We start from the raw sequence: 18487 nt of genomic DNA on the forward strand, positions 1-18487 counted from the left end.
GTCTGTCTGCGTGCTTTATTTATTGTTGTTATTCATCTCACAAAGATCATCGTAATAATTTAAATGATTATAGTTCACTATGGAAAGCAGTCTGAATGTCACCAACACCACAACACAGCAAATATCACAGCGTCCTCAAACGCACCGCGGTGTGACTAGACTGATAGCTGAAGCTCTCGGACATTGTTTGACTGCGTCTGATTGGATACAGAATCAAAGACTGTTTAAAGCTACGACCCAAAGCTACAGCAGGACAACAAATCTGATCAACCACATCGATAAAGGGTTCCTGTGAAGCTCATCGAGGCCTTTCTAAGTGCAGAGATGTCCTGAAAGTGACGAGAAAAGGCAAAAGAAGATTAAAATAACTTTGAATTATGAAAAATCATTAGAAGTGTTTCTTAGTGGATAACAATGAGGCTGGATGAAGCTCATCACACCACAGACGCCCCTGAGCCCGAAACACCAGCTGATCTGTTCATCCACAGCGGGCGGCGTCTTTGGCGCCATGGTCGTGTTGGACACGGGGCAACGAGCAATTAAAAAAAGATAGTTTTGTTGCAAATGTAATGTTTCCAGAAACACGAGTTTTATTCTAAACATAATACTTTCATTGAAATTTTTTTTTTCATCTTCTCTGGATTTATCCGACTGTTTGATCTGCAGTGGCTCCGCCCTTTGTGCTTACACACTCTTCACACGTGAATCCATGAATCTGACAGTGTTTTTTGTCCATTTAATACATTTAACAAAATATATTACATATGTTACAGATATATATATCTTTACATTCTTAACTGTTGAAATCCTCACCCAGAGCAGTCACTTCCTCATCAGGCACCATTTCCAAAAGGTTAATGAGCTGCTGACGTGCTCCGCCCTCTGTCATCACACTTTGCCTCATTCATTTAGCTCTTTATCACGGTGACCCCCCCCCCCCAAAATCCCCCAATAAACTCTGACCCCTGGGCAGGAAAGTGCTGATTTCCCACGGTCAGTGAAGGAAACCCAAACATAACCGTTTCAGGTCATTTCCTACTCGTCTTCTGAGTGTCGTAGATCTCTGATGACTTTTACAGTCTGGATCAGACTCCCCTGTGTGGTGGTACTATCATTATTAATGGGATCTGTAGATGCAGACGTTCACACTGAGCTGTTTGACTGTTTTGTGCTGAGACGTTTTGGTGAAACAGGTCAGACTTTCTGATTCATTGATATGTTGTTTTGTATCTTTCACTCGTTTTGCTTGGAAAGTGACTGAAACTGTTCCATCTGTGTCTCCGTTGGATCGGCAGTGGTTTCCGTGGTGACGAGGTTCGGTGCTTCTCTAGAACAGAGGCGATAACTGCACTGCAGGGGTCTCCATAATGAAATAAAGAGCTAAAAAGGCAAAGAGTCATGATGAGGGAGGATTTTCTCATATCTGGCAACCTAAAAAGTGCCTTTTATAAATGATGCCTTATCAGGATCGGAGCGCGGCTCATTTAGAGGTGAACAAACAGAGGCAGGCTGCAGGTTTCCATCCATCGTAGTGTCAGTGTACACTTCATGTGTAAGAACAAACCTCCTGCGTCGCAGTCTGAGCCGCGGCTGCGTTTCTAAGAAACCGGCCGACGATTGAGGGTCACAAGAAAAAATAAACAGTTGTCTTTTCTTGTCACACTCATTCTGAAGACCGGGCACTGCGCGCGCACGCGCACACACACACACACACACACACACACACACGGCTCAGTTTAGATTCACAGCTCTCAAACTGGTGAACTGTCACCATCTGCTGGCTGTAATGTGCAGGAGTCACGTGTGCAGCTCGTACAGACGAAACTCAGAGAAGCTGAAGAGTCTGGAAACTCAGGACGAGAACCGCCAGGGTGAGAAGAGCTGAACAGCTGCTTTTGGCAGCAACATCTGGAAAGTGAGAACACAGAGGCTTTTTATTTAATGTCCTTAAAGATGCAGACCCTGTTTCATGGGCACCATGCAGGTGCTTTCCTCACCTGTGGGCACGTATTCCAGCGTCTCCTGGACTCTCCGGTCAGCACGGGCTCGTGCTGTGGGACAGACAGGAACATGTGATGATGATGCACATGATAGTTCCATTAAAAGCACAGGTTAAACTGCTTCAGTTATTCTGTGTCGTCAGTGCGACTCTGTTGGACGTTCGGGGCTCAACTTTCTCTATTTCTGGTTCTTCAGCAGAAACGCAGACGCGGTCCAAAAAAATAAACCATTTCCTGTTTTAAGTTTGTAATTTAATTCTCTGTTTGCAGCGAACTGGAGCGTTCCCACGCTTCAGTGTAGAGCGCTGTTAATCATAGACGACGCTGGTGCTCAGATTCACCATGTGGACAAAACACTCTGGAAGCGTTTCAGCCCTGTGGCGTTCACAAACAAGAACTTCACGGTTTGAGTTTCCAAGGCCGAGCAGCTCCTGTCAGAGTGTTTTTGTCCACACGGCATGCACTCAGCAACTCTCAGGAGTACAACCTGCAGTACTAACTCATTTAAAGTAATCTAGGTAATCCTATTTAAGATCATTCGGTAGGCTCACCATCCACAGAGAGCTGCACGGTGCTGACGGCGAGGCCATGTTGGTCCAGGACTTTGTAGATTCCTTCATCTGATGGTTCTAACCTCTTCACCGTCAGCTGCTCGAGCAGCAGGTGTTTCTCCAGGCGCTGACTGTTGTTATCGCCCCTCATCCACAGGTCCGACCACTCCGAGTCGTTTCTGTGGAGAATATAAATGCTGTCAGAACAAAAACGCCGCGTGGTCCTCAGAGTTCACAAGCAATAACAACGAGATCAGCCTGCCCACCGAGCCACAAACGTCTGCCTCCCTGTACGAAGATGAGCCGGAGCAATCTGACAAGAAAGCTCCCCCACCCCCGCCCTCCCCTTGCATCCTGGCGCAGTACATGCTCCGTGCAGCAGCACATCTGTGGGTTTATCCCAAAATGAAATCTGTCTGCCGTGAAAGTTTCTGCTTTGCACGAATCATTTTGCCCAAACGCCACATCCTGTCTGTGTCAGCACAAATTATAGGATGAGTCAGAGCAGCCAGCAGCCTTTGATTCGAGACACAAACTGTCATTTTATTAAGCAGTAGGCGAGCTTTTTCGTCAGCGGGGGCAATGAAGAGCTGAGGGGAGGACGCGTGAGGGTGGGAGATGATAAAAAAGACAAAACAAAACCAACAAATCCACCAGCAGCGTCTCCACCTGTCAGCAGGTGAGCAGCTCACCTGGCCTGGAAGACCACTCTGACTGAGTGACGGGTGTAGAGCTGCAGCACCATGTCCTCGCCCGGCTGATGGACCTGATAGGATTTATGATCTGAAACAAAAGAGCCAGAAATAAAAACAGATGAAATACTCCAGGAACGACATCAGAAGGAGACTGTCGAGACTCCAAGGAGACGATGTCAAACACTAACCGCTCACAAGCAGCCTGACGCCCTGAATGAACACCCGAGTTCTTTTGGACCTCTTTCCGTCCACCACCATGAAGCTGTCGTAGCGCCCCGTGTCTCCGAGCTGAACGTCGCTGATGATCAGGGAACAATTCCCCGACCCCAGCTTCTCCTCGGGCACCCTCACCCGGCCCTCGAACTCCGGCGCCTGCCACTTGTCGTTCCCGCGCTGTTCAAACACCGTGTCGGACGGGGTCACCCACTGGACGTGGCAGACGGGCAGAGCCGCCTCGCCCAGGTGGGACTTCCAGCTGCAGGGAAGAATCGCCTGGTCCCCCGCCATGTAGGAGATGGACAGCATGGCGGAGGAAAGAGAAGAGGAGTCTGCAGAAAGAAACACAGAACATCCTCGTGAACACGGACGTGCATCTTTTTTATACAGTCTGTAGGATTGACCAGTTCTGACCTCAGAGAGTGACGCTGATACTCACCAACTAAAGCTCCAGTCTGGAGACACTGTATGAGTATGAAAAACCTAAAGAAACACAAGAAAATGCGTCATAACGGGGTTAGATGATGAGCTTATTCACGAGGCTCTCTTTATTCACATTAAATGGTCATTAGAAACACATTAGAGACACATTAGAGACACATTAGACATGAGAAGTCTACATGCCATACATGTCCTGTCTTATAACGCCTGTAATGTGGAATCTGTCCAGCCAGCTGTTTGCATCTGTCCTGTGTGTGAGCTGCAGTGACACCTGAAACTTAACTCTGACCGGCGCTCAGAAACGAAACTCAACTTCCACATGATCACGGATCACGTGACCAGGCAAAGTTTCATTTCTACCCATGGACTCGTTTCCTCAGTAACGAAACTGCCATGCGCCGCGATCTCCCTGCAGGTCCCGCCCTGCAGGTCCGCACAGGCATTCACACAGCATCATCATCATCATCATTAATGATAATAATAATAATAATGATAATAATAATATTTTTATGGTTATCTCTCCTGCAGAATGCCCGTTAAACGCAGTCTGAATTCACTCATCCTTTCATATCTGAATAACAACATGTTGAGATATTACCCTGCATGTTTGCTGAATAAAAATTAAATAAAATAAATAATAAAATAAACAGGAGCAGCTGTTGCTCAGACCGGAAGTGCAGTGTGTCGTACCGGAGCCGCTCGGTGACCGTTTTCATGATGTCCGCTTCTTGGAAACTCTGTTCAGTCGCCTTCTCCGTCCCCCGCGTGCGGTTTCTCCACTCTGTTTACTCTCGGCTCCTCTGACGGCTTATCAACCCAGCGCGTGCGTTTCGATTTCCTGTGAGAACCTGTCAAAATAAAAGCACGGAATCAAATTCAGTGCCGAGTGCTGTTCTTCATCATCATCATTATTATAGCATTGTTGCTGCTAGTTCACATTTTATGAAAAACGTTGTAAAAAATGCGGAGAAAAGAAGATTATCTTATTCATATTATCACTGTGCTTTTATTTTGAAGCAAACGTAAGGCTCACTGTGCAGCTGTGGCACGGAGCTCTGCAGAAACGAAACCTACCGGCCCAGCTGAGCGGAGCGCGTGAAGCTGCTGACGCCTCGGTGTGAGTTTGCGGGAACAGCGCGTGCCTTCCGTTTGGCGCTCCAGCAGAAATGTTGGTGGTCTCAGTCAAGTCCCGCTCACTTCCCGTCCCACATTAAAAACACTTTCCGCCGTGAGTGTCAGTGTCAGTCTGTCTGTGTGTCTGAGTCTGTGTGTCCTCGCGCTGCAGACAGCTCGTGCAGCACACCTGGAGAAAACTGATCTGTATTTAAATGATGGCGGGTGTCACGTGGATCCTGACCGTTCTGTGTGAGTTTTATTTTATTTATGTTTGTTTTTATTTTGATTTCTGTGCAGGACTCTCTCTCTCAGAATGGCTGCGGAATTCCAGGCTCGTTATGGAATTCCTGGGTGTGTCAGTGACTCTCCGGGTCAGAATGCAGACCTTCCAGGGCCTGAGGGATCCGAGTCTCCTGCAGGTGTTTGTTGTGTTTCTGCTCGTTAGTTTGTCTCATGATGATCGCGTGTTTGCGTTAAATGACCAGTGAAAGGAGCGGACAGGTGTGAATCGGGACACGCCCCCACACTGAGGGGTGTGTTGCAGGCTCACTTCGGTCCCTGACCCCGGTGCAGACCTGAGGCCTCCTGGGTTTCCTGGGGCTCACCCTTTCCTGTAGCTGGACGCGTTTTTCTTTCACTTCTCTTTACCGAGAAATTCCAAGTTTCACAAGTTTCAGATTTGCTCTTGTTCTTTTGAAGGCTTTGTCCAACAACAACAACAACAACAACAACAACAACAACAATGATAAGACTCGGGTATGTTGGAAGAGGATCTGTTTTCATTTCTATGGATTAATAATCTCGTTTCGCTTGATTCCTCTTGTTGCACAGTGTTGGATAACCTGATGGTGTTTTGGATTTTTTTTTGTTTTTTCAGACTTTAGCATTGGAAAACTCTTAAACTATAGTTAGATATTGTATATTTGTTTTTTGATGTATACACACACACACATATATATATATATATATGTATACATAGATTGATAAACAGATAAACAAATAGAAAGCCATCCTCGAGGTTTTAAGGGAAAGTATGCTCATATTAATGATAACAAGGTACTGAAAATATACATCATTATTATTATTATAGTAATATTAATAAAGACAGCACGGTGGCACGGTGGTTAGCACTGTTGCCGCACAGCAAGAAGGTCCTGAGTTCAATTCCACCATCAGTCCGGGGTCTTTCTGTGTGGAGTTTGCATGTTCTCCCCGTGTTTGCGTGGGTTCCCTCCGGGTACTCCGGCTTTCTCCCACCGTCCAAAGACATGCAGTTTGAGGGGATAGGTTAATTGGATAATCCAAATTGTCACTAGGTGTGAATGTGTGAGTGAATGGTTGTCTGTCCCTGTGTGTTAGCCCTGCGACAGACTGGCGACCTGTCCAGGGTGTACCCCGCCTCTCGCCCTATGACAGCTGAGATAGGCTCCAGGGCCCCCGCGACCCTGAAAAGGATGAGCGGAAGCGAATGGATGGATGGATATTAATAAAGACATACTAATACTTGTGTCTGTACAGTCTTCTTGTTTTTATTTTTTGTCATAAATTATTTCTATAAATGTTTGTTTATATTTCCACTTTAGTTTTTGTCGGGCAGCATTTCAGACTTTGATGGATTTTAGTATTTAAAGTTATTAATGTTTTATTGGACATTAACAGCATCATTCAGCATCATTTTGTGGCTTAAAGCTGCTGCTGAGACTTTGTGAATTATGAAAAATTTAGTTTTTTATTATTTATTATTTTATATTATGTATATTATTATTTTTATAACAAAACATGTTTATCTGGAGTAACGGGTACATTTTTAGAGGCTGGACAGTTATTTTCTGTGTGATAATATAATTTCAGATCAATTTTAGTCTGACAAAAAACGTTTTTGTAATAAAACAAGATGTCCAAAGCTGTAGGTATGCACCAGGGGAGTCACAGCAGTTTCCATGTTGATCACCACCCTCAGCCTGACTCATTGTGAGCATGTGCAGTAAAATTAACACCATTAATGGGAAAATGATTTCTCTGTAAAAACCATGAAGCAGGAACTGTGAGCTCCATCGAGCTGTGGAGCACACACCTGTGACCTGTTCCTGTTGTGTTGTGTTTTCTGTGATATGAAGGAGCCTTCAGGTGCACACTGTCCTAACCTGTGTTCCCTCCTCAGGTGCTGCGGGATGTCACCTGTCTTCAGCCTCACCTGTTCACAGCTCCACCCTGGTGGTGCTGGTGGGCCACAACGTCTTTCTGCCCTGCAACGTGACGCCCAGCGATGAGATCACCTGGTACCTGCTGCGCTCAGAGCAGCTGCTGCCTCTGTTAACTGTTAAAAAGGGGAAGTTTGTTGACACCACTGACAATCACACAAACAACCATCGGATGAACTGTAACGGGACGCTGCAGACCGGCCTGGTCAGCCTGGAGATCCAGGAGGTGGAGGAGGAGGATGCTGGGCTGTACTTCTGCATCGGGAGGTTTGCAGCTAAGATGCACGTTAACAGAGGAATTCAGCTGACTGTGGACGGTAAGACGGGCAGATGTTTCTACTGTCGGCTCGAGCTGAGCTGTGCTCAGAAACTTTGTTGAAGATGAAGATTTTTAAACAGCAAGAACATTTCATGATACACGATGAAGATCTAAGATTTCCTTTTTAAAATGTTTGTGTTGTTCTGCCGGCTGGTCCAGGCTGTCAGGCTTGGTCAGGAGGCTGAAAGATTTAAAATCATTTTCTGGATTTTCTAAAACAGTTTTGAGAGTATTTGATCATAAATGTTTACATGTTGAGTTGAGGATGACTATGGAAACAGATCAGTGGAACATGAAAGTGAGCGCTGGGAGCGATATTTGTAAAAGTGAGGCAGTGACCGTGGATTCTTTCTTTAAAATGATTTATGAACACTTCTCAGGAATCAGATGTTCTGTATGACTTCTGGCTCAGAGGAGCAGATACCAAGCGTGGACCTGTAGGTGGCGCCAGTCAGTAAGCGTGACCTCCTGATCTCTCATAGAGCTTCAGCTGGATGTCGTGTTTCTGTTTGCAGCACGTGCAGCTGTCCGGCTGCGTTCACAGCTGGGGATTAGATCACAAACTTTTTTTGTCTTCACTGAGTTTTTCCTTCAGTCGGCGTCTCTGTGTCTCATTCACTTGTTAGGCTACAGCGAGCTTCAGTTCTTGGCATCGATCCTCCGGGTCTGTGGATCTCTGCTGCAGACCTGAGTGAAGTTGGCCCCCACCTTCTACAGACCAAACAAAATTGATGTGAAACATGTGCGCTACATTTGTGCTGATTTTGTTTTAAAGACAGTAACAGAAGTTTCTAGGTTCATCCAAAGTCACTCAGGCCGTTTCTTTACTGTGAAAATGCTGTGAAACATAAACCAGTGCTGGATACTTTTTATCATGATCACACTCTGTAAAAGTAAAAAACGGGGTTAACTTAAAATATTTTTAATAGTTCCAATAAACTACAGTATGCATTCAGAGAAAAACAAACCATCAGAACAATGTTGGCACGTTTCCTCTCAGAGCAGCTAAAGACATGAAACTGTCGAGTCTCAAGTTTACAATAAATCCATGAATAAAAGCTCGTTCACAAACACAAACGTTTGACTTCAATTTTGTTTGATCTGAAGAAGGTGGGGGACCCTATGGGCAGAAATTTGTGCCATCAGAAACTGAATTTGAATAAGTTAAATTTGAATTTGAATTACTCGGATTGAATCTGAATTGTAACTTGAATGAAAGCTTTTGAAAACTGAATTTGAATTAGTTTAATTTGAAATTGAATTTATGGTTTGAAAATGAATTGATTTGCTTTGAAACTGCATTTTATCCTTTAAAAATTCAGCTCTCGAATAATTTCACATTCACTTCTCACCATTCAGTTTCAGTTCCAAAATTCAGTTTTTTGGGACTTACATCCGGTTCCGGTTCAAGCGCAGATTAATAGAACTACAGACTGATAGCGTTACTGACGGAATCTACAGCGTCTTGAGCTGAATTAAGACTTCAGAAGTCATTCGTCATGTCGAATGACCAGCGGATAAACTCTCAGGTTGGTAATAAATGTATTACATGTATAAGAACAAGCGTCATGTTAACAATTGATAGCCGTACAGTAACCTTTATGCTTATTGTAGCTATTAGCTAAAAACGCTAATTTAGCCTAGTTTGCCCTGGATTCAGCTTTGACAAACAAATATGATCGACTGTTTCTAGTAGAATTCCAAAGTTGTCATCTTGTACCCTGTCAGAGCCCTGTATGCTTGCAGAGACCCCTACAGTAAGGAAACATGCAAAACGCTGTCCAAACCTTTGTATTTGAGCTTTATTTATGTCTTACACAGCATCCCAACTCTTTAGCTAACTTAATAACTTTAGCTAAAGTGAATAGTTAGTCTTATTCATTAGTGCAGCATTACTGGATCACCTCTGTTTGAAGTGATATAATATGATAAACAACTATCACTGTGTTTAACTACCATAATAATTCTTAGGGTACTGAGTGCATGCTTAATTAGATTTTTTTTTTTTTAAACATACTGCTCCATTGCTATGTTTGACAGGCTGAAGTTGTCGGGTCACCTCCTAAATCGACCATCTTTTACAGGTGTTTTGTGCCAGAAATGGAGTGTCCACTGAAGACTGAAGATACTGAATCTCTACGCCGTGCCATTGATCCCTCCTGTGCCTTCATCTAGACAAGAGACATTAACTTAACCACTCTCACATGCTCTGTACCTACATCACCTTCCCTGACAGTCGTAGCTTGGCTCATCTGAGGGTGAAATTATAAGAATGTGTTATTTTGCAAAGTGCTCTCTAGGGTTCCTAAATAAAATATGGCATTGAGGTCATTTCTTTTGAATTAATCCCTTCTTCTGAAATATAAGAACCTCTCCTGGTTTAAATGGCACTTTCTGTTCCTTACTTCCTGTTCCACTCCCAAACCCAAATAGATGCTGACAAGCTGACACAGTAACATGGAAGAGGGAGAGAAGCTGGAAAGGACTACTACAAATAAACCCAATGCCTTACAATGAAAAATGTAAAATAAGAACAATAATAATAATAAAGATAAAAGATGAAGTAACAAGTTATTCGTTTTTTTGTTTATTCCAAATGATCATCCAGATGTCTGTGACATGTGATGACAAACACCATAATGGAAGGCCTTAGTCATCACATGCTTAAACTCATCATATATTTTTGAATATGCTGAACAGGCAGTCAGACATGCTGTAACTGTGGGGTAGAAAACTGCATGAACACCATACGGCAGGGGTCTCAAACTCCATTCCTCGAGGGCATGGAAAAGTTGCATGACACCGGCCCTCGAGGACTGGAGTTTGAGACCCCTGCCATATTCCATATGACAGGTGTGGTTGAACTTCATGAAGACTCTGAAGTTTCTCTTCTCTCCTGGCAGGACAGGAATGTCGCCTTGTCCTGTGAGCCACCGTAAGGATGTACTTAGAGTAGAACTGGAGTGTCACCGGCCTCAGGCTCTTCACCTTTTCAAAGACAAAGCAGTCATTTAGATAAAATATTAGATATTGTTTACCTGTAAATGCACAAAGAGAATTTAGAAATGTAATTATTGTCAAGAGTGAACAAGTACTGATAGTGTAATCTACAGCTGTGGCCAAACGTTTAGAGAATGAGAAGTGTTGTTTATTTACAAAGTTTGCTGTTTCAGTGATAGTTGTATATCATATTATATCACTTCAAACAGAGGTGATCCAGTAATGCTGCACTAATGAATTAGACGAACTATTCACTTTAGCTAAAGTTATTAAGTTAGCTAAAGAGTTGGGATGCTGTGTAAGACATAAATAAAGCTCAAATACAAAGGTTTGGACAGCGTTTTGCATGTTTCCTTACTGTAGGGGTCTCTGCAAGCATACAGGGCTCTGACAGGGTACAAGATGACAACTTTGGAATTCTACTAGAAACAGTCGATCATATTTGTTTGTCAAAGCTGAATCCAGGGCAAACTAGGCTAAATTAGCGTTTTTAGCTAACAGCTACAATAAGCATAAAAGTTACTGTACAGCTATCATTTGTTAACATGACGCTTGTTCTTATACATGTAATACATTTATTACCAACCTGAGAGTTTATCCGCTGGTCATTCGACATGACGAATGACTTCTGAAGTCTTAATTCAGCTCAAGACGCTGTAGATTCCGTCAGTAACGCTATCAGTCTGTAGTTCTATTAATCTGCGCTTGAACCGGAACCGGATGTAAATCCCAAAAAACTGAATTTTGGAACTGAAATTGAATTGTAGAACTGAAACTGAATGGTGAGAAGTGAATCTGAAATTATTCGAGAGCTGAATTTTTAAAGGATAAAATGCAGTTTCAAAGCAAATCAATTCATTTTCAAACCATAAATTCAATTTCAAATTAGACTAATTCAAATTCAGTTTTCAAAAGCTTTCATTCAAGTTACAATTCAGATTCAATCCGAGTAATTCAAATTCAAATTTAACTTATTCAAATTCAGTTTCTGATGGCACAGATTTCTGCCCATAGGGGACCGTTCCTGTGGCTAAAAGTCGAAATGTTGACATGTTCAAAAACACAGACTTGTTTCCGACCACGAACGCACCGATTTTACTTGAACTGAACAAACTGAAGGAGTTTTTTGGCGCGTGGATCAGAAGAAAACTTGATGTTTGATGCAGAGGAGCAGTAGGATTTCTGTTTTAGGATTTTTGTGTTGTCTATCAGCTGATGGGACAGCAAGCTGCCCCCCACAGCAGAACGGAGGCAGCGTTCCCCTCAGGGCCCCCGGGGTCAGGGCTCTCTGCGTCTCATGAACTGACATTTTGTGACAAACATGCTACACGTCACACACGTGTGGAAAAACGAGTGGGGTGAAGAGGCAGGACAGCATCGAGGGTTTGAGTCACCCCCCCTGAATCTTCACACCATGAGTCCACGTGTCTGCAGCCGAGCAGCTGAACATGAACACGTGAAGGTTTCCGTGTGCGTGCTGACACCTTTAATATCTCCATAAATATTATAAGAGTTTGTGTCATTGGAACAAAGGTGTGAAAGAAACTGCAATGAGATGTCACATCAGGATATACTGTGAAATAAAACTACATATTATATTCTATTTTTGTTGTATTGATCTGATAGTTTTTATGTATTTAATGGTTTTTAGTTTGATATATTTTAATGTATTTTCTCTTGATAGCCGGGCGCTCAGCTGACCGTCACTCGTGGTTTGTTTTATCACAGCACCAGGAGGACTTTAAAGTTCTGAGAAATACCACCAAGGCCTTTTTAGGATTTCCCGCTGACCTTTAAAGACGAGTCTCCGCCCCCATGGCACCGCCACAGCTCATTTTTCCTCCAGTTATGAGTTTCCTGTAATCAGTGTGAAACCTTTCAAACCCACACAGTGAGACGGTGTGTGGGTTTATACAGTTGGCACAACGATGTGAAAAGAAGCAGGATCAGGGAATAAATGATGGTGTGTGTGTGACTGTGTGTTTGCAGGAGGTGCCGGGCGGTCGTCCACAGACCGGATGAGGCAGCCGTGTTTGAGTCTGGGGCTCTGCCTTCTCCCGGCGCTGTTCGCCCTCTGCTTCGTCTGCGTGGCTGGATGCTACCTGTGGTCAGGTGTGTTTCATGTATCCTGTAATGCTTCCTCAGCTCAGCTGTGGCACGTTTGTCAAGCTCAGTTTATCTGAGGTGAAAGTTCAGGTGGGATTGTTGTACTTTTACTTGGAGCTGCGCTGCCCTCTGGTGGTGGGCAGGAGTTACAGCACTCTGCCCATAAAACCGTTCACACTGAATCTGCAGGTAATGAACAAACATATCAACAGCGTGTGGTAATGAAGCGCCTTCATTCATAATGTGACGTGAGTCTAACTTCCTGTCTATGTTCAAAGGTGAGTATATTAATATTACAGGTTTATTGTTTATTGTATGTTTGTTAAATTAAACTCGGGACACGAGTCTGTGAAGTCAACTGACAAACACGATGCTTACACAGGTGTTTGCAGTACTGACACAAATGTAGTGTTTTTAAATATCACGCTAACACCGTCACTGTGGTTCAGATTATGATGCAGATGGAAAGCTAATAACAAATCCTGCAAAATGAAACTTAACTGAAGCTTAAAAATAAAAACTGAAACAATGTGTCTGTAGGTCAGGTGTGTGTGATCGTGGTGACAGCGTCCTGCATGAACAGGTTTTACCAGCTCAATCAAACAAACACTGTGAAGGACCTTTGTGTTCTGGAAGGATCCATGCATGAGTGCGGGTCTCTTTATTTAAAGGAAAAGCTGTTAAACTTATTCAAATTCAGTTAATCATTCTTCACGTTTCCGGACTGGCGTCTTTGCCAGGCCGATTCTGGCCCCCAGCCCTTATGTTTGACACCCCTGGTTTTCAGATTTATAAATATCATAAAACGAGGCTTCACACACAGATGAGTGCACTCTCAGTTTAATTCCATTCAAACAAATCAAATTCACATATACAAGGAAAACATCTGTTCTCACAGCTGATGGCAGCGTGGAGACCCCAAACAAGCTAAATATAAGTGATTCTTTATCATTTCCATTCTTACATTTAAAATGATGCCATGAAAAACATCAGACCTGTGGCGTCACACCTCACAGCAACATTTTCAGATACATGAAATAAGAACAACACTAAAGCAAAATCATCTCCATCTCTGACACATCAAATAAAAGAGTGGATCCAGTGCTGCTGATCAGACAGGAAGGAAAACAGGACGAGAATTCAAACTAATGCCACTCATTATCAGCAGTTTCAGCGTCTCTGCAGACGACCCTCAGCCTACACTGGAAACACACCTGGATGTAGCTCTGAGGTCCGAAAAATGAAACCTGCAATCGATGCTGGGACCAGTCAAAGCAGCTTGGAAAGAAAAGCGTCTGGACTTCTTTAAGTTGCTTGAAGACGTTTCACCTCTCATCCGAGAAGCTTCTTCAGTTCTAAGGTCAAATTGCGGAGAGTCCCAGATTTAAACCCAGTGGGAGTATCCCCCCAAAGAGGGACAAAGGACCCCCTGATGATCCTCTAATCACCTGAGCTAAGGTGTGAAAGCGGGTGTGGGTCACAATCAGCCAGGGTTTCGGGTGAGCTCATTGTGAAATCTGGCCCCACCCTATCATGTGATTTCCTGAGGTCAGATGGCCCAGGATGTGAGTGGGCGTTAAGGCGTCTGGGGAGGGAACTCAAAACTGGATTATAGATGGCAGACAGTTGGTGTCGTAAACTGGTAACAGTGACAAAAGGATCTATCGTATCTTAGACCGCAGCAAGCAATTTATTCTGAGCTCATTAGTCTCAAGTCTTATTGAAATAACAACATGAAGTTTAATTAGTAAAATCTTAAAGCCGGCGTGTGCGCTCACCTGTGACTGACAGGTGTCTGCCCCTCTGACCCGGCCTCACTATCTCCAACCCTGACACCGAGCGAAAGGATCCCAGCGTGAGGCAGGACGCCGCTAACCGTGCTGCATGTTTCCCGCCTCCTGTGTTTGATATGATGGATTATTTATTGGTGGTTTGGATCTAACGTTGTGATTGGTGGAATTTTCGGAGCTGTGAGGAGACTCAAAGGCAGCGCGGATCAGAGAGGTTTGATCAGACAGTCGTATTTTTATTAAACTGTGAGGATAAAGAGACGATACTGTGACCTCTGGCTTATTATTCCCACACCCTCCCAATAAAGAGCTTTCAGGAGCTCGTCCTCCCACGAGCCCGGAGTAAGCATAAGATAAGATAAGATACCTTTATTAGTCCCACGCGTGGGAACTTGAAGCATGTTCTCAGTTTTTTGTTAACAATGTGAAAATCGTGAAGCTGAAGTGACGGCAGGTCGTTACAGCTGCATCACACCTGCTTCAGCAGCAGCCCGTACGGGCGGATGGACTCCTGCACGAGGGCCCTCACCCTCACGTCGCTGCTGTCCTCGGGGATGTACACCACCCAGACGCCTTGCCTCTGGCACGACTTCCTTTTTTCCGGGTTTATGCGGTTCTGGAGGACCACCTGGTACGTCTTCCCGTCCACTCCGGACTTGAACTTCTTGCAGTACTTCTCTGCGATCCTGATGTCCGGTGTGGAGTACACCCCCCGGCCCTTCGTCCCCTCCGTTAACAAAGAGGCGGCGGCGGCGTCCAGAAACTGTGGCTGGTCGTCGGGCTTGCCGCCGTGGGTCAGGATGAGGGAGCCGTCCATGTTTTTCCCCTGGTAGGAAACGGGCCAGGCATCCCGCCCCGTCCCCAGCCACTTGTCCCCGTCGCTGTACTTCTGCACGACCCGCAGGGCAACGCGGTTCCACCCGCAGGGGCGGACGTACTGCTCGTTACCACGCGTGAACTTCTTATCTCCATCCTGGAGGTGAACAGAGGGGTCAAAGGTCAGAGCTGAAGTCAGTTTAAGGACAACATCTGATCAGCATGTCGAGAATCAAAGCGTGTCCACATGCAGACGCACTCTTTATCATTGTGACATATGTAACCCACAGCAGAATCAAACCTGTGACCAGACTAATCACTCAGAAATCATTTAAAGCTCACATCTGACTGACAACAGGAACAACAAATAATATTTAGACGTAATATAAACAGCAGCAAATGCTGTCACCATGACAACAAGATGGTCTTTTCTTTTTAATTTAATGCATTGAAGGTTGTTTCTAACAGCACGACTCTGTAACTAAAGTCTGAATGATGAAGTTTACACCGAGCTGCTGATGAAGGCTGCTCGCTCGCTCTGTTTGTGCAGGTGCGCTTTATCACACACTTACACAGGTGTGTTAGACACAGCTCAGGCTCCAGCCTGTGGAGACTCCACACACACACACACACACACACACACACACTTTCAGTTTCAGCGCAGCAGCATTTCCAGAAAGTCTGGAGCTGCTCAGGAATCAGGGCTGAGTTTCACTTTGAGCTGCTTTCATTTGTTTCCCTCTAAAACTTGACCATCGATCATAAAGTTGATCAGACTGTCGGAGTTTATTCCAGCGCCGTGTTTAAAATGACACTCACAGAGAACGTGTGAGTCTGGCCCTTTGAACTCGACCTTTGACCTTCCTGCCTTTGTTTAAAGCTCAGGTATTTTATTTTTATGGGTTTGTTTTTCCACGCTGAGTGTGGCCCTCCCTCTGTGTCACCTCCGTGTTTAACAGCAAACCCAGATCTGTGCTGAATAAAAGTCACCGTGCAGTTAAAGATCATCGTGCAGCTGTGTGAGAAACCCGCTGGGTCACGTGACCCGAGAGGCCCGTGCCGCTCACCTTGACGTTGGTGAAGTCGTAGTCGTACTGAGGATGGAAGAAGTTCTCCGTGTTGATTTCCACAGTGAGCTGGGATCTCTCCGGAGGCGCCTCCAGGGCCGGGGGGGAGCTGTACATGTCGGCTTCGTCTAACTCGTGCAGAGACAGCGTCCCCAAGCTGGGGTACTCCAGCTCTTTAAAGCCCTCCTGCTTGTAAAACTCTTTGAGGGCCACGACGTTGACCAGATCCTGCGGGGTGAACTGGGAGCTTCCGGTGGTCGCTTCGGCTCTGCAGCCCAGGAGCGCAGAGACGGCCTCCAGGCACAGCCTGACGTCCGGCATGCTGCTGCTGAGAGGACGGCGGGACAGCAGGCGGGGTCCTCCGGCTTCACAGGACAAATATCTGCCCCCCTCTGAGGACACAAAGGTCGGAACCGAGCTGAAAAACGAGCAGAGACGGAAGAGAAGCTCGACGTCTGCCCCTCGGACAGCTCCCCAAACTTTCGCTTTCACTTACACACGCCGGGGGCGGGGCTTAACATACAGTTTCACAGAAGGCAAACACACCTTTTTCGTTTTAGGATGGAGGGGGTGTACACTGAAACTCATCATCATGAGTTGTTGTATTGTCACAGTAATAAAGAGTTATCTCTATCTCCGTTATCATGACAAAAAGTCATTGTTTGCTGTGGAGGCAGCTACAGCGCCCCCTTGTGTTGAGTCTTATTTTGGCACAGTACAGGCTGACGGTGGGGGTCATGCTGGAGGATGAAGTCCCGCATGTAACTCTGTCACCTCTGCGGGTCACCTGTAGGTGTCAGTAGGGAGTCACATGGTTCGATTTGATAAACCGGAGCCAATCAAAATACAGGAGCTGGTCATGTGTGACACAAGTGGAACAGGATAAAATCCCTTCATTGATTCAATAATGAGTTAATTATGCTGCTGCCTGTGCTGAGCTCTGATGTAGGCGTACATCAGGGCCGATCAGATGTTCTGACGTCCTCACGGTCACATCGCCCGCTCTGAGTCAGCTTCGTCTTCCTCACCTGTCCCATGTCTCGTTTCTTCTGCAGGTAAACCTGTTTGCTCCTGCTGTAACCCACGGAGACGGGACGCCGATCACCGGGTCACAGAGGTCAGTGGAAGGTCACGAACAGTCTTTAAAAATCATATTTCCTACTTTACGAGCAAATAATTAAAATGAGTGAATCTCTCAGTCTGTGAGTTTCAAACATTTATTCTGTTTTATTACTGCAGTCTAAAAACAAGCTCCACATGCAGCACTGTGCAAAAGTCTTGAGCCAACCCTCATTTCTTTATGTTTTGCCAGTAAAATAGGAAAAGGTGATTTCACTGAAACATGTACATAAATATTTGGCAGCTTTTTTATTCAGCACAGGCTGAACTGAAGAGGATTCACGGGTCTGTGCTGAGCACGACGAAGTGCAGGGAAGCCAAATGCAGTGACCTCACAGCATCATGTTAGTTTGGCAGCAAACCTGCAGTTTAATCAGATTTTTTACTCTTTGTATCTCTGCAGGAAGAGTCTTTGCATTATTCCAGCCTGAAGCATCCAGACAAGCCCCGCCCCACCACCAGGAGAGGAACCGGATTGGCTGAAGAGAAGGTCCTGTACTCAACAGTGAACACGTGCAAGAACTCAAAGGCATCACATCACCACAGATAGAAGCACTTTAAATGAGCGTAAATGATTTTTTTTAATTAATAAAACTGTGAAAATATTTGATTAGTAGATTTAAAAATCTAGATTTTAGTTTATTTTTTTCTGTTTTTTGTGTAAACAGTGAAGATTTATTTTTCAGTGAGCAGAAAAACAGAGAGTTTAAGAACCTTTAAATGTTAAATATCCAGAAAGTTGCAATGAAAATAAAATGTTTGTAAAACATTCCTGTTAATAATAAAGTAACAGCCATAAATGTAAATGCTGCCACAGCAGGGAGACTTTCAAAAAATAATTACTGAACTAAAGAAAATCTATTTTTACCCATAAATGTGTGAATAGTTTCCTCGGGTCAGTTTTTAATCTTCATGTCTGTGAGTTTGTTTTCTTGCTGTGTTTAAACATCTGTCTGCTGTGCTGCTCTGAGTCTGTGTGAGTTCCTCTGCTTCCATGAACAGATTCCACACTTTGCTTGTCTTTTACTAATAAACTGATTCTGACACCAC

The 18487-nt window shown here is 44.6% G+C and overlaps 3 protein-coding genes across 4 annotated transcripts; 1 reads left to right on the forward strand and 2 right to left on the reverse strand.

Annotated features, from left to right (window-relative positions):
* Window positions 1–3: 3 nt before the first annotated feature.
* Window positions 4–5115, reverse strand: igldcp (Ig-like domain-containing protein). Its single transcript, XM_003460041.5, has 8 exons — window positions 4978–5115; window positions 4594–4751; window positions 3902–3945; window positions 3435–3794; window positions 3244–3334; window positions 2552–2730; window positions 1998–2051; window positions 4–1908 (listed from the first exon to the last, which is right to left on the reverse strand). Exons 2-8 carry the CDS (start codon window positions 4617–4619, stop codon window positions 1826–1828), a joined length of 837 nt encoding a protein of 278 aa, XP_003460089.1. The 5' UTR covers window positions 4620–4751; window positions 4978–5115; the 3' UTR covers window positions 4–1825.
* Window positions 4990–18486, forward strand: LOC102076929 (uncharacterized). 2 transcript variants are annotated; one of them, XM_005465889.3, is made up of 6 exons: window positions 4990–5131; window positions 5317–5438; window positions 7181–7537; window positions 12529–12651; window positions 17374–17435; window positions 17841–18486. In XM_005465889.3, exons 2-6 carry the CDS (start codon window positions 5333–5335, stop codon window positions 17985–17987), a joined length of 795 nt encoding a protein of 264 aa, XP_005465946.1. In that variant the 5' UTR covers window positions 4990–5131; window positions 5317–5332; the 3' UTR covers window positions 17988–18486. The 2 variants fall into 2 exon arrangements, with proteins under 2 accessions (XP_005465946.1, XP_005465947.1); XM_005465890.4 differs by lacking the exon at window positions 5317–5438 and having other exon boundaries at window positions 5131–5268.
* LOC102076823 (uncharacterized) lies at window positions 14185–16840 on the reverse strand. Its single transcript, XM_005465888.4, has 2 exons — window positions 16319–16840; window positions 14185–15408 (listed from the first exon to the last, which is right to left on the reverse strand). Exons 1-2 carry the CDS (start codon window positions 16637–16639, stop codon window positions 14905–14907), a joined length of 825 nt encoding a protein of 274 aa, XP_005465945.1. The 5' UTR covers window positions 16640–16840; the 3' UTR covers window positions 14185–14904.
* Window position 18487: the final 1 nt, after the last annotated feature.

This window comes from Oreochromis niloticus, linkage group LG22 (assembly GCF_001858045.2).
Source record: "Oreochromis niloticus isolate F11D_XX linkage group LG22, O_niloticus_UMD_NMBU, whole genome shotgun sequence".
NCBI lineage: Eukaryota > Metazoa > Chordata > Actinopteri > Cichliformes > Cichlidae > Oreochromis > Oreochromis niloticus.